This window comes from Meles meles, chromosome 11 (assembly GCF_922984935.1).
Source record: "Meles meles chromosome 11, mMelMel3.1 paternal haplotype, whole genome shotgun sequence".
Classification (NCBI taxonomy): domain Eukaryota; kingdom Metazoa; phylum Chordata; class Mammalia; order Carnivora; family Mustelidae; genus Meles; species Meles meles.
Genome location: NC_060076.1, coordinates 6947549 through 6961766, shown reverse-complemented (window position 1 = coordinate 6961766; position 14218 = coordinate 6947549). Strand labels below are relative to the sequence as shown.

Sequence of the window (14218 nt, the reverse complement as noted above, 5' to 3'; positions counted from 1 at the left end):
AGGACCAGAGGTAGTGGGTTTTGGCCTTGTCTCAGATCAGACAAAGGATCAACGGGTAAGATTCAGTTTCTGTACCAATACCAAAGCGCTGTCATCTGTTTTGCTGCTGGTAAAAATGACAAAACCCCCATTTCACCAGGAGGCCAGCCGTAGCGATTTAAAAGATAGATCTTCCCTTTTTACAGCCCCTGCCCAGGCCCTTGAGATCCATTCCTTGCTGGAGCAGGTCTTAGAAATTTTGGAGAGCTATGATTGTGTAAGCCATTTCGTACGCAGAGCTGAATATATGATTAAACATTTGGCTGCTCCCCGGTGCAGAAGAGGCTGTCGATGCTATCAACTGTTCGAGAAACGCACAACCCAGGGAGGAGTTACTCAGTCCTGTTTTCTCTATACAGAAGACTGCAGGAAATGCCTCTTAGCTCCTACGTTTTTCCTCCAGATTCTACAAAGCTGCTTCTGGGGTGTGGCCATTCCTTTTCTTTTCTCTGCGCTGTGATGGGTTGAGGGAATAGGAGAATTTTTCCTTGGAAAGGGCAGCTTAGAAACCAGATTGCAGATCCCAGGCACAGGGAAAGATTAGGCCAAACTGCAGAGGACCAGGAAGCTCAGTGCTGGGCCTGGGCCCAAGTTCTGGTGCAGTGCCCAGGGCTGCTTGGTAACCAGGAGGCTGAGGCCTTCCGAGCTGCAGAGATCCCGGTCTGCCTGACTGCACAGGAATGATTTGGGTGTTACTCCCAATGGCTGTGGCCCAGCTGTCGCAGAAGTGGGGGTGGGGAGAAAGGGCTTCCCACTGGAGGGCTTTGGGCTACACTACAGAGAGTTTAGAGCCAGGCCCTTAAACTGCTAAGACTGTAAGGAACAGAAACTCCAGAAATCCTCACCCCCCGCCCCCTACCCACCATTGCAGTGCCTCCCTTTCCTAGGGGAAGGCAGCACATGACTGTTTAAGAGTCTCATGCTCTACCGACTGAGCTAGCCGGGCACATGACTGTTTAAGAGAACGTTCTGACTTCTTGGATCTAAATCCTAGCTTTTCCTCTTCTTCTTTTTTTTTTTTTTTTTAAAGATTTTTATTTATTTATTTGAGAGACAGAGATCACAAGTAGGCAGAGAGGCAGAGAGGGAGAAGCAGGCTCCCTGCTGAGCAGAGAGCCGGATGTGGGGCTCGATCCCAGAACGATCATGACCTGAGCCTAAGGCAGAGGCTTTAACCCACTGAGCCACCCAGGTGCCCCTCCTCTTTTTCTTTTTTAATCCTAGCTTTTCTTCTTGCTAACTGCCTAACCTAGGGCGAGAGACCTATCTTCCATGTCAGAGTGCTCATTTCTAAAATGGGGAACTAATACCTACCTTGTAAAATGATTGCCCAGATTTAAAAAAAAAAAAAAAGTAACACATGAAACGCTTAGCACAGCGCCTGGTACATAAGGAAAGTTCAATTAGGTGTGGGCTGAAGAACTTTCATGTCTTGTTTATAAAATAAGATTGATGCATCCTATTCCACCGGCGACCTGTCAGAAAGCTTTTTTTTATAAGAATGTAAGAAATTATTAATTCTCCAAATCCCAAATGACAGGCTTCAACTCCAAATTAGTCTTTATTTTCGGGGATCGGATTTGGCCTTTTCTTACCACCACCTCAAACCCGGAGCTCCAAATCATTCTCGGTTTCTAGACCTCAGCCCCCACCAGAATAGGCTGACTTTGGGTCCCGGCCGCAGCCATCTCCTAGGGAAAAAGGCTGGAGGAAGAAAAGTCTGGGGGTGATCTCACCCTTTGGGACTGGGCGTTTTACAGACAAGGGTGCGCAGCATCCCCGGCTAGACTGCGGCGACGGCCCCTGCCCCGCCCTTCGCTGCAGTCCTGGCAGGACTCCCAGGGGCGGAGGGGCGGAGGGGCGGGGTGGGGTGCAGAAGATTCTCTGCAGGGCGGGGAGGGGCAGGATTGGAGGATCCGAGGTGCGGGGAGGGCGGGGCGGCTGCCGCATCTCTGGCCGCCCGGGCGGAGGCGGTGACTCCACTGCACCATCGCCCCCCGCCCCTGGAGCGCGCCCTCCTTTCCCATCCTCCCACCGCGCTCCCGGGACTCGGCTTTTCCCCTGCAGCGGAGCTTCGGCTCCTTCCGGGAGCCCTCGGCCCTTTCCGTCGTGCGATCGGGAAGCGAGCCGGCGGGAGCTCCGCCCCCTTAGCTCGGCCGGTGCTCGCCCCCGCCCCTCGCGCCGCGCCTCGGCGCTTCCCCCGCGCTCGCGCCCGCCCGCCGCCGGAACGCGCGTGGCCGCCTATAAAAGAGGCGAGACGCGCGCGTCGCCGCCACTACCCGCTGCGGAGCGAACGGCGAGGCGGGAGGTCGCGGCTGCGCGTCGGTCCCTCAGCAACCCCCATCCCGGCGCACCCACCGCCTTCACCCCGCAGGAGCCGGTGAGACGGGGAGCTGGGGGGAGGGAGCAGGGCCCGAGGGCCGCCGACCCCGGGGCGGGGAGCCGGGCAGCCCCTGGGGCGGGGCGGGGCGAGCGCGCGGACAGGTGAGCCCGGCCGGCCTCGCAGCTGCCTCCGACGGGCGGGGACCTGGCAGGCGGGCCGCGACCGGCTGGGGGGAGCGTGGGCTGCCGAGGAGCCGCCCGGCCCAGCCTGGGCGCCGGCCTCTGGAATGTCATTGACTGGGCGGAGGTGGTGGGGGGAGGCGAAGCCGGCGGGTGCGTCCCTCTCCCCCACCCCCAAGCCTGGTTGCGACCCCGCCCTGCCCCATCCGGCTGCGGCAGGTGGGGCGGGGGCCCCTGGCGGGATCCTCACCATCCCCCTTCCTGCGGAGCGCTCCCCCAGCGCCCCCGATCGCCTGCCTCGGCAGGCAGCGACTTCTGCAGCTCCTCTTCCCCAGTCCCCACAGCAGTTGCCGCCCCAACCCTTGAGGGAGGAAGAGCCGAGAGCATGGAGGAAAAGGGCTCTTTGACCTTAATTTCATCCACTGTGGCGATTCTTGGCCTCCTCTCTAGACGCAGAAAGGTCTGAGACTGGCCATCTCCTTTTCCTTCCTCGTAATAAACATTTCTTTCCTACCCAGTTGTGATTTGCTTGTAAATAACAGGTAGATGCGGCGTTTCTTTGTATTGAGACTCAAATCCAATAACTTAATAGCTTACGAGTTATTCCCCTCCCCCCACCCCCCCGCCCCACCCGAGACGGGGGTCTTTGGATTCGAGGACATTATATTATTTGTCAAAAATTCTACAGCCACGCCAGTGTTGAATGATAGAGCTGCCTTTTGTTTGTAAGCTAGCTCTGCAAATTTGACAAGATGCTTCCTAAAGAAAATTGCCTTTAAGAGTCTCTTTGATGCATTGGGACAGAATATTCTAAATAAGGGGCTTGTTAAGGTTAAGGGTTGCATATGTTTTAAATTAAAACCCTCAATAGCCCCTAATGCTGGCTTGAGATGATTGAATTGCCCCAACACTTTTGTCAAATCTCTTTTATATAATAGATTCTAAAATACGTAAACCCTTTGTTCTGTCTTCATCACGGCATTTTAGAAAAACTTAACCATCATGGCTGTTAGGGAAGAATAGAAGAGAGACCATCTGAAGTATTTTAATAATAGGTGGAGAAATTGCGGAGTCATAGCAATTGGATCTAAGTAAAACAGAATGTATCAAAGATGGAAGGGCGGGGGTGTCTTGCAGCCAGGAAGCAGAAAATCTTAAGAAGAGCGGTGGGAATACTGAGCTGTCTGAAGCTATTGAGCCAAGGTTCCACCTCCTAAACTGTCTTTTCCCTTTTGTTGCAGCTAATGTCTTGGATTTTCAAAGGTCAAATTGAAGTCAAAGTTTAAAAATGTGCTGTAGGGGAAAAAAAAGTGTGCTTCAGTAAGGGCCTCTGCAGGAAATTAACAGAAAAGCTTTTTTTAGTAACGGGGCCAATAAGGACTCACCGGGACCCTCAAAGTGTGTTAGCTGTTATCTAGGGACCTCCACGGAGAGATGAGCCTCGAAAGGAGGATTTGCCCTGTGCCGGACAGGTGTGAAGCAGTTCTTAGAGTAATCCATCAATTGGGTAACATCTTGGGGTATGCTTTTGGTCTTGGCCGTGGGTTTTGTCGCAAACTAGCATTTGGAGAAATCGGGTATGTCATGGGTTCTAATAGGAGCTTGTCAAATAATCTGATGGATGGGTTTAGGCGACGAGAGCAGGTTTTTGTTGTTGTTGTTTTGTTTTAAGATTTTATTTATTTGAGAGAGAGAAAGAGCATGAAAGGAGTGAGGTCAGCGGGAGAAGCAGACTCCCCGCCAAGCAGGGAGCCTGTGTGGGACTCACCTGATCCCCGGGGACTCCAAGATCACGACCTGAGCCCAAGGCAGTTGCTCAACCACCTGAGCCACGCAGGCGACCCGAGAGCAGGTTTTTAAATCCCATCTTTCTTTTGGTTCCCTGGGTCAGTATTTGCTCGATTTTTCCTTACCTGCCTTCATCCCAAAGGGAGGGGCCGACAGCGGATCCTGAGCAGCGTGTCAGGTGCGGTCCACAGCCCTGTCACTGCTGAAGCTGCATGAAGGCTAGTGGGCAGCAGGCCGGCCTCGTAATCAATCCTCCATGGGCTATGCAAGGACTCCGCTTAGCTATGCGGTCGGGGCTGCCGCAGCTGTGCTCACGCTAGGTAGCAGACTTCACTGCCCTCGTGGCAAGTGCTGACTCCGGGAATGCCGGAATGCCGAGAAGGGAATGCGGAGGAGGAGTGCAGAGCTGATCGCATTTGGGGGCCGAAGCCCTGGCAGGGGGAGCAGCTGTGTTATTAATTCCCTTCCACCTTTTTTGCATATTCCTCTTGTATGGGTTTTGAACAGGAAATAGTATTTTAGTATTTTGGTAAGGAAGTGTACCAGTAAAGGAGGCCCAGGTCAGTACTCTCTAGCTTGAGCTCTTTCTTGCTTCTTCTGGGTCTCGCTGTGTTATTTTATGACTGAATGGAAGGGGATTTAGGAATTGGCTAGTCCTGGGAGTCTCAATTTATTGGGCGGTGGCTCTGGGGAGGGCATGTTTAGTGTTAGAAAACATATTCAGTATTCTTTATCTGGAAAGTGGGGAAACTGAGGCCCAGAGGGGGCCTGACTTGGCCGAGGCAGCACATCGAGATCAACAGGAACTGCTAAGGGACCAGAGAACTTGGGTTCTCTTTCCACTTTTTTTTTTTTTTTTTAAAGAAAGGAGCTTTTTTTTTTTTTTTAAGATTTTATTTATTTATTTGGCAGGCAGAGATCACAAGTAGGCAGAGAGAGGGGGAAGCAGGCTCCCCGCTGAGCAGAGAGACCAATGCGGGGTTCGATCCCAGCACCCTGAGATCATGACCTGAGACGAAGGCAGAGGCTTTAACCCACTGAGCCACCCAGGCGCCCCATCTTTCCACATTTTAAATCCCTGGTGGGGTTCAGAAGTTCTACAGAACAAGAAAGGCACGGGGAGAGCCCCAGGAATTTGGTTTTTTATTTGTATTTCGTATATTCCTAATGGTCTGTTTTCTTCATTTTGACATTATTTTGTTGCGTTTGCCCTTAGAAGCTTGTTATCTCACTCTTCCCCCTCCCTCTTTAGACTCCACATTCCTCCATCATGTTGTCATCGTTTCGTAAACGCAGAGTACAGGTATTTGACCAGCATGCAGGAAGCGGGTTGCCTTTTCGGTTTTGCCTGGCTTGCAGTGAAGACACATTTGTGGCAGAGGTTGAATGATCTAAAGAGAGGGGGAAAAACTCTGCCTGCATGACCTTTCTGTTAAGCCGATTGGTTCGGGTTGGGATATTTCTTCATTGTTTTTTTTGGTGTCACGTGAACAGAAGTCTTAGTACATTGATTCTAAAATTTCCAAAGCCTCCTGCTTTTTGCCTTCCTCTCTTTCAGGCATGAATACATTAATTTCTTCTCACCCTACTGGTGTTTGCATGTAATGTTTGCTGATTTTTTAATTGATGGTTACTTGGTTTTTAAGAACCAAGGGACTAAACAGATTATCTCAGCTATTTGGAAAAAAAAATAATCTGAAAGTGTGTCATAAAAGTAGTATTTTTAAATTTGACAAATATCATAAACTTGGGTTTGTTTCCTGTTCCCACCGACTTATTTTTTCTGCCACAGGCCTTGTAATGAAATGGAGCTTGCGTTTTCTTGGCTAAAAAAAGCTCACTGTGTATATTTCATTTGTGTACAGTTTTTGAATGTTTGCTGAATTGGACCTTTTTGAAAAAGAAAAACGCTTAAAATTAATGTCTCGATACCCCATAAGGAGAAATACAAACTTTGCAGATTTCTAGTGATTGTGGGTGATAAATCCAAGGCAAGCCCTTTTATAAATCAGAGTGGTGAATTGGCTGAAATGAGGTTTATAAAAATGGGCCACATTTTAACCCTTCCCTGTTCTGATTGGCAGAAACAATATTTTGCACTTAACTACCTCTCATCCAAATTTTACAGGTTAAGAGGTAAGTCGCAGCAAGATAGTATTTGGGAAGCTTTCAGAAGTAAGTTTTCTCAACGTTGCTCGGCGTTTCTGGATTTTGATGCAATGCAGCATGAACCTTTTGCCTTCTTAAAGCTAAGTCCCTGCTCACCTCTGCGGAAACGGGCCCATGAGGTGAAGTGAGTTAATCAGTCTGAAGGCTGACATGCAGATCCACAGAAGCAAAACTAGTTTTTATTCATGGTTGAAACCCTTCATTTTTGTACTATTTACCTCTCTACTTCCCATCCGCTGAAAGCTGCAGCTAGGCTGGTTCGGGGCTCATGAGCTTGATCTGGGACTCCGCTGCGGTAACATGTTAATGGGTGCTGAAGGGCTCTTCGGTGGTTTGTTCTCCGGAGAAGCCCGTCCACACGGGTGGCTGTAGTTCTCCTGCTTGGCACGTGTAAAATGCGGTAAATGGTTTGGCTTTCGGAGCCAGGCGGAAAAACCTGCGGTGTCAGTCCTGCACCTTTGAGCTCTGACTAAGCAACCACAGTAAATCCGAGGGATGGTTTTTCTGACCTTTTGCTTTGGGTGATGTGTAGGAATTTTCCCATAGAGCCCAGTGATCTGTTCATCCCCTTAGTCCCCCCAAATCCCTTTGCTCGCAAAAGAGTGTATCTGGTGAAATTGGAGTTCATTGTGTAGTTTTCCAGGTGCCTCTTACATCCAGCACGGTCTGTGGCAGACCCGGGGCTTTGACTCCTTCATGCTCACTACCAGTGGCTTCTCTGCTGGGGTTCCACGGAAAAGTTGTGCTGAATTCCTCCGTCCTCCCATGACCTGCGGGACGGTGCACCTACTCAGTGCAGGTGCCGGGCTCGCTGTGTGGGAGGCGTCTGACCTTTGGTCTGAGAACGACTTCCATCAGTCTTTTCTGTTGCCTAACTCGGAGTCTGTCTGTCCGGGTCTCACCCGCCCTCCAGAGACGGATGCCCATGCATAGCAGGGCGGGTAGCTTCTGTAGGTGAGGCCAAGGCATTTAAAAATTCCCTCAAGGGGCGCCTGGGTGGCTCAGTGGGTTAATGCCTCTGCCTTCGGCTCAGGTCATGATCTCAGGGTCCTGGGATCGAGCCCCTCATCGGGCTCTCGGCTCTGCATGGAGCCTGCTTCCCTTCCTCTCTCTCTGCCTGCCTCTCTGCCTAGTTGTGATTTCTCTCTGTCAAATAAATAAAATATTAAAATAAATAAATAAAAAAAATAAAAATTCCCTCAGTACCAAGCACTAGCTCAGACAGCTGTCTCTTGGCATTGGCTAGAAGACGGTTTTTAATTAGTGGCTAGGCTTTTCTGTAGGAATCCATTTTCAGTTGATAATATGTGTGAATTTGTGTCAGATATGAGGGGTCCTTCTTGGGCGTGTTATATCTTTGGATTAAACTAGAACTTTCTACCCAAGGTTCATATGTTTAGACCCCTCTCTTTCTTCCCAGAGATCTGGCAGTATGGTAAGAATGCTGACAAGGTCTTTTTATTTATTACAATAGAGGACATAGTTGTAATTCCTGTTTTATCCCCCGAGATCAATTCATACTCCTTGCTGAATGATGCGGCTAACATTTTGATTGCTGCATTGCGGCATTTATAAATAACCTGCATCTTCGGTCTTCGCGAAAAATAGTAGCAAAAACACGACTTTTTTTCTTCGGGTATCTTCCATGGGAAGCTGCCCTTGAACATACAGAAAATATATTTAGCACTCCGTCTGCCCTCCTTTATTTTCTGTGGATAGGGACCTGATTGGCAAAATCAGAGTTAAGGGACTCCTTCGAGATAAGCAGTCCTCTGCCATCCTAGGAAGTTGGTCCCTCCCTGGGTTTTTAGGCAGTTAGTAGAATAGATAGGCTGGTGTGGTTGGAGATTGTTTCTTTCTTTCTTTCTTTCTCTCTCTTTTTTTTTTTTTTTAAAGATTTTATTTATTTATTTGACAGATCACAAGTAGGCAGAGAGGCAGGCAGAGAGCCCGATGCGGGGCTCCATCCCAGGACTCTGGGATCATGGCCTGAGCCGAAGGCAGAGGCTTTAACCCACTGAGCCACCCAGACACCCCTGGAGATTGTTTTTAATGGCACATTTCCCAAAGTCTTCCTTTCTAGCTCTCAAAAGGTGTTAATCCCATTAAGGTTGGGAACAGTCTGGAACATTCTCAGTGGAGCCCGCGTTATCAGTCAGCCGCCGCATATTTCAGGCCAGGGGTGGAGTTCTTGCAGCCTGCGGCCTCAGTCCTGGGTGGCGGGGGAGTGTCGCACACTTGAGCAGAGGCCAAGAAATTCCACTAACTCCCTCACGAGTTTTGGGTGCGAGGCTAACACATCTTCCGGTGGCAGCATTTCTTGGTGATTGGAATATTTTTCCTATTTTTAATATAATCAATGGAAATGACCCATTTCGGAGCAAGGAAAGGGGAGTGTCTATAGATGAACTTAGAGACCGCTCCCTCTCAGGTTAAGGGGTGGGGAACTCTTATTAATGCATCATTTCAGGCTCCTGTAACCATGCAAATGAGGATCCTGCAGGCCCACAGCAGTGGGAGAGCTTTGATGACTTGCAGATGCCCAGCTCCCCTGTCCCCAGGGACAGCCAGTGGTGGCTTGGCAGAGCTCCCACCGACTGACGTCAGCTGATCTGCAGGAAAGAAAAGTCCATTATTGCCTGACCAAAGCACTTGGTATAGAATTGACTCGTTCTACTTCACTGGGGTGACAAAGAGGGCCTTTTAGGTTGGTTAATTTCAGCAGGGCCTCGCTGGACTGTCTCCCTGGATTGGTAGAGTCAAATCCACAAGCAGGACCCACGCAGGGGGACTTGCTAAGGCGGTGCCCTTGCCACATTCTGTTGAGATTCTTGGCTTCATCACAAAGGGCCTGCTCCCCAATGCGATTTCTTAGAAATTTCCGTGGCAGCTAAAGGATTTTAGAAATGCAGTGAATCCTGTGTGTGAAGAGGCAGGACAGATGCCCTAAGCCTTAATCTAAGGACTCAGACATCTTTTTTTTTTTTTTTTTAAAGATTTTATTTATTTATTTGACAGACAGAGGTCACAAGTAGGAAGAGAGGCAAGCAGAGAGAGAGGAAGGGAAGCAGGCTCCTAGAACCCTGGGATCATGACCTGAGCCAAAGGCAGAGGCTTTAACTCACTGAGCCACCCAGGCGTCCCAGGACTCAGACATCTTGCAGGAACTCATGTGAATTGTGGTGGTTTCATACATACCTGCACCTTCCATGGCACATTTCGTTGCCAGAAAATTCTGTGAGGGAACAAATTAGGCACAATTTCCTGTTGTTTTTTCATCTGAAACCGTTTCCCAAGAGATTAGAACAAAGGAAGTATGTAATTTCTTAACCCTGATTGTTTGCTAACTTAAGACTCATTCTTACAAAAGCAAAATCAGGGGCGCCTGGGTGGCTCAGTGGATTAAGCCGCTGCCTTCGGCTCAGGTCATGATCTCAGGGTCCTGGGATCGAGCCCCGCATCGGGCTCTCTGCTCCACAGGGAGCCTGCTTCCTCCTCTCTCTCTGCCTGCCTCTCTGCCTGCTTGTGATCTCTCTCTCCGTCAAATAAATAAATAATCTTTAAAAAAAAAAAAAAAAGCAAAATCAATTTTTATTTATTGATTAAAAAAAAATTTTTTTTTAAGTTTTTAGTCTCGTCTCTATACCCAGTGTGGGACTCGAACTCACAACCCTGAGAGTCACATGCTACACCGGCTGAGCCAGCCAGGTGGCCCAATTTTTATTTTTTGAATAATTAATATATCTGCCTTCCCCCTTCTTCCATCCAAAGTGGTGATGGGAAAAATAACAGTGAAAGGAAGGAATAAGCAAACAGCCATCAATAAAGGGTATGCCTGGGCGTCGGCCTTCGGGTCATGACCCCGGGGTCCTGGGATCGAGTCCTACATCGGGCTCCCTGCTCTGGGGCAGGAAGCCTGCTTCTCCCTCTCCCACTCCCCCTGCTTGTGTTCCCTCTCTCGCTGTGTCTCTCTCTGTCAAATAAATACATACAGTCTCTAAAAAATAAAAAGAGAGTATGGCAGTTGCAGTCATGGGCAGCTTCGTTGGTTCTGGGAACCAGAGGGTCCCAGCTCACCCCAGGTAGGCTCTGTGACTTGGTTATTGGATGACCTTGTGTCCCTGCCTACTTAATAATGAAGTGGCAGCAGTTTCTCTGTTTCCAAGTTCAAGCGTAATGGACTCTAATGTGTGCCGAGTTCTGTGGTCAGGGAGGAAGAGGAAGATAAGGTCTTTTCTGTATAGTCCCTTAGGAACTCTAAATGTACTAAAGAACCACAAAAACGGCAGGGAGAAAACCTGACAATGTGACGGTCCTCTGAAGAGCACGGGGACAGTGAAGACTTCTGATCGAGGACTGCAGCGGGGACAAGGACAAGGTAGTTGCTTTAGACTTGGAGGGCTTTGTGTGGTCTTGGGTGCTGGCGCTGCGAGTGGGACAGAACGGTCCTGCCCAAGGGGACTTTGTGAGCTGGGAAATGGGCCCTGCCAGGGCCTGTAACTGGGAGTTGGCGTGGGAGTTTGATAAAGAGATCCGGCCGGAGCAGACAGTGTAGGCGAGTGAGTGAAGTCACGTTTACATTCTAGACCGTGTGGCTGGTGGTGCTTGTGATCCTTGTCCAGAGCTCTGCCGGCCGTCAGCCCGCACCCGCGCTCAGATTCTGCCCCGTTGTGATGAAGTGTTGTGCACAGAAATTCCGCTCCACCGCAAACAGATGGCGACTTTTAAAAAAAATAATATATTTATCAATTAATTAATTTATTTACCTGAGGGAGGGAGCAGGGGGAGGGGCAGAGGGTGAGGGGAGAGAAAATCTCAAGCAGATTCCGTGCGGAGGATGGAGCCCGACTTGGGGACTCAGTCCCAGGACCCTGAGATCACTGGCCAACCAAGAGTTGGATGCTTAACCGACAGAGCCACCCAGGCGCCCCCAGACATTGAATTGTTTAAGGTCACCTTCAGATTTTGGTTTTAAGGATAGAAGATATTTTTTCCAGACCCAGCAGTCTGCTGATGACGGAGCGGCCTTCTTGAGCTCTGTTTCACCAAACTCCCCCCCCCTCCAAGTGAAGAAGCCACCTCATTTCTCAAAACGTACTGCCATGTGCTCAGGCCCAGATTAGTAATTCCCTTCTGCTCAGCGGGCTGACACCTGCTTGCAGAGACTCGTTCTCCATTTGCTGTTCTTGTCACAAATCTGGCTTTTCCGCGGGTGGAATTCCAGTTTGACAATATGGAGAAGGTGACGGGTGGACGATGGGAGCTCTGGCCCCGCCTTTTACGAGTGAATTCCCGAGTCCTGCAGAGCAGCCCCAGCACTCAGCATGTCCTTGGTTATTTGTCAACACCTTAATGGCCTGTATATGCCAGAAGTTGGGGATACAAAGAGTAAGGAGCTCAGTCTAATTATACCGTGGGAAGTATATACAGGCGCGTCATAAATCTGCGGAAAAGTGTGATTAAATCTGAGGAGGAGGGAAGGAGGGAGCGTGGAGCCCAGCTTGGGGAGGAGGCAAGATCGTACAGCTTACTCCTCTCGGCTGGACATTGAGGTATAAATCGGAGTTATCCCGGCAGAGGAGAGGCCGAACATTCTACACAGAGGAGGCCTAGGCAAATAGCTGGGCGTCTGCCTCTTTTTTTTTTTTTTTTTTAAGATTTTATTGATTTATTTGTCGAGGGGGAGAAAGAGCGAGCTCATACACAAGCCAGGGGAGCGGCAGGCAGGGGGAGAAGCAGGCTTCCGGCTGAGAAGGAGCCTGACATGGGACTTGATCCCAGGACCCCAGGATCGTGACCTGAGCTGAAGGCAGATGCTTAACTGACAAAGCCACACAGGTGTCTCTAGCTTAAGGTCTTCTTCTTCTTCTCCTTTTTTTTTTTTTTTCTTTTTTTCGGGTTTGTTTTATTTATTTGAGAGAGAACCTGAGCATAGGGAGTGGAAGAGGGAGAAGCAGACTCCCTGAGTAGGGAGCCTGATTGAGGGCTCAATCCCAGGACAACGGGATCATGGCCTGAGCCAAAGGGAGATGCTTAATGACTGAGCCACCTGGGCACCCCCACTAGCGTGGAGTCTTTCAAGGGAATCCTGTATTTGGAGAAGAAAGTATATTTCAGCATGCCTAGAGGGTAGGGAACATGGATGAGAGATGATACCAGTCTTGCGTGTTGGGCCAGATCACCACACCCTGCTAAAGAGCTGGATCCTTTCCTCCCTCAGAACAGAGTCGCAAAAGATCTTAAAGCATGGGAGTGATGTGGCCAAGAACATGGTTTTTTTGTGTGTGTGTGTGTGTTTTTTAAGATTTTATTTATTTGGCAGAGATCACAAGTAGGCAGAGAGGCAGGCAGAGAGAGAGGGGGAAGCCGGCTCCCCGCTGAGCACAGAGCCCTCTTTCCTGCTCATTGCTAGCCTGCTTACCATCTCCTGTTAGCCCAGCCCGGTGAGCCAGAAGAGCTCTCAAATGTCTCCTGGCCAGCGCGGTTTTTATACCGTATATAAATTACGGGGCAGTAGCTGGAGGGGCTAGAAAGTTTATTTGCTGTGCTTTCCCACCAAATCTCTGAATCATCTGTAGAACGTAATTTGACCTCGGACAGCTCCTGAGATGCCCCATTTTCACCTGCCATTTTTGGTCATCGTAGGGAACTGAGGCACAGGAAACTGCCTTGCACAAGGTCATGTGGTACTGACTTTTTTTTTTTAAGATTTTATTTATTAATTTGACAGAGACATCACAGTAGGCAGAGAGAAGGGGGAAGCAGGCTCCCCAAGGAGCAGGGAAGCCCGGTGCGGGGCTCCATCCCCAGCCCTTGGACCATGACCTGAGCCGAAGGCGGTCGCTTAACCGACTGAGCCACGCAGGTGCCGGATTTAGAAGCTCTTCGTTATCAGTCTGTACCTCCATCCCGCCGTGGTCCGTAGGTTAGAGGAATCAGGCTTACTCCTGAAGAGCGTGGGTTGCATCTTCTGGGTTTTGCCCATCTATAGGTCAGGTTTTCCTTTTGACGTGAGAATTTGGTGGAAGTGTCCAGAAATCTGGGGATTTAAAGCTGGGGCCGGCTGAGCGCTGTGGGGAGTGCTGCCTGCCGTCGTAGCGACCTTGAAGCTGGGGCCGGACTTCAGTGTGCCGTCCACAGGAGCGGGCGGGCGGAGGGCCGGGTGCACCCGGCACCACACTTTTTGTTCTTGTGCTTCTGGTTTTGAGTATCACATCCGATCCAGATTGACAGGCACAACCTCCTGTTTATTCGTGGTCACCATGACTCTCTTTTATGTAAAGCATCCATTGCTTTAAAATTTATGAAATGCAAGTATTTGTGACATAAACCTGAAATTTTTTATTTTTTTTAACTGAAGTGTAGTTGACGTACCATTTTTATTAGTTTCGGGTGTGCAACTCACCACGCTGTCTTTTTTTAAGTTGCACTGTGATTTTCTGTTTGTGCACATTCACGGGACACAGCCTGTTCCTGGCGCAGGCGCCCTGGTGGCCTGAGGAAGACTTGTGGGATTATGGTTCCCGATAACTGGGAACTCAGGGGCTCTGACTAGGTGAAGTCTCGTTGATGGTAAGTCGTGTTACTTTGTAATCCTCCCCTTTTCTTCACTGGATAACAGGCTGAGATCTGGAGAGAGAGAGAAACTGATTTAAGTAAGAGTAAATTCTTTCTAATCTCCACACAGTGGAATGCAGAGACCAGGTGAAAGGATCGTCAA

The 14218-nt window shown here is 49.6% G+C and overlaps 1 protein-coding gene across 15 annotated transcripts in view; it reads left to right on the top strand.

The window, feature by feature from the left end:
- Positions 1–2263: 2263 nt before the first annotated feature.
- SPTAN1 (spectrin alpha, non-erythrocytic 1) overlaps positions 2264–14218 on the top strand; it is a 61835-nt gene continuing 49880 nt past the window's right edge. For 14 of the 15 annotated variants that reach the window (XM_046021960.1, XM_046021959.1, XM_046021953.1 and 11 more), the window contains exons 1-2: positions 2311–2419; positions 5582–5632. In XM_046021960.1, the coding sequence (XP_045877916.1) occupies positions 5600–5632 (33 nt within the window). In that variant the 5' untranslated portion in view covers positions 2311–2419; positions 5582–5599. Of the gene's footprint in view, positions 2420–5581; positions 5633–14218 lie in introns of all 15 variants that reach the window. The other variant, XM_046021948.1, reaches the window with a different exon arrangement.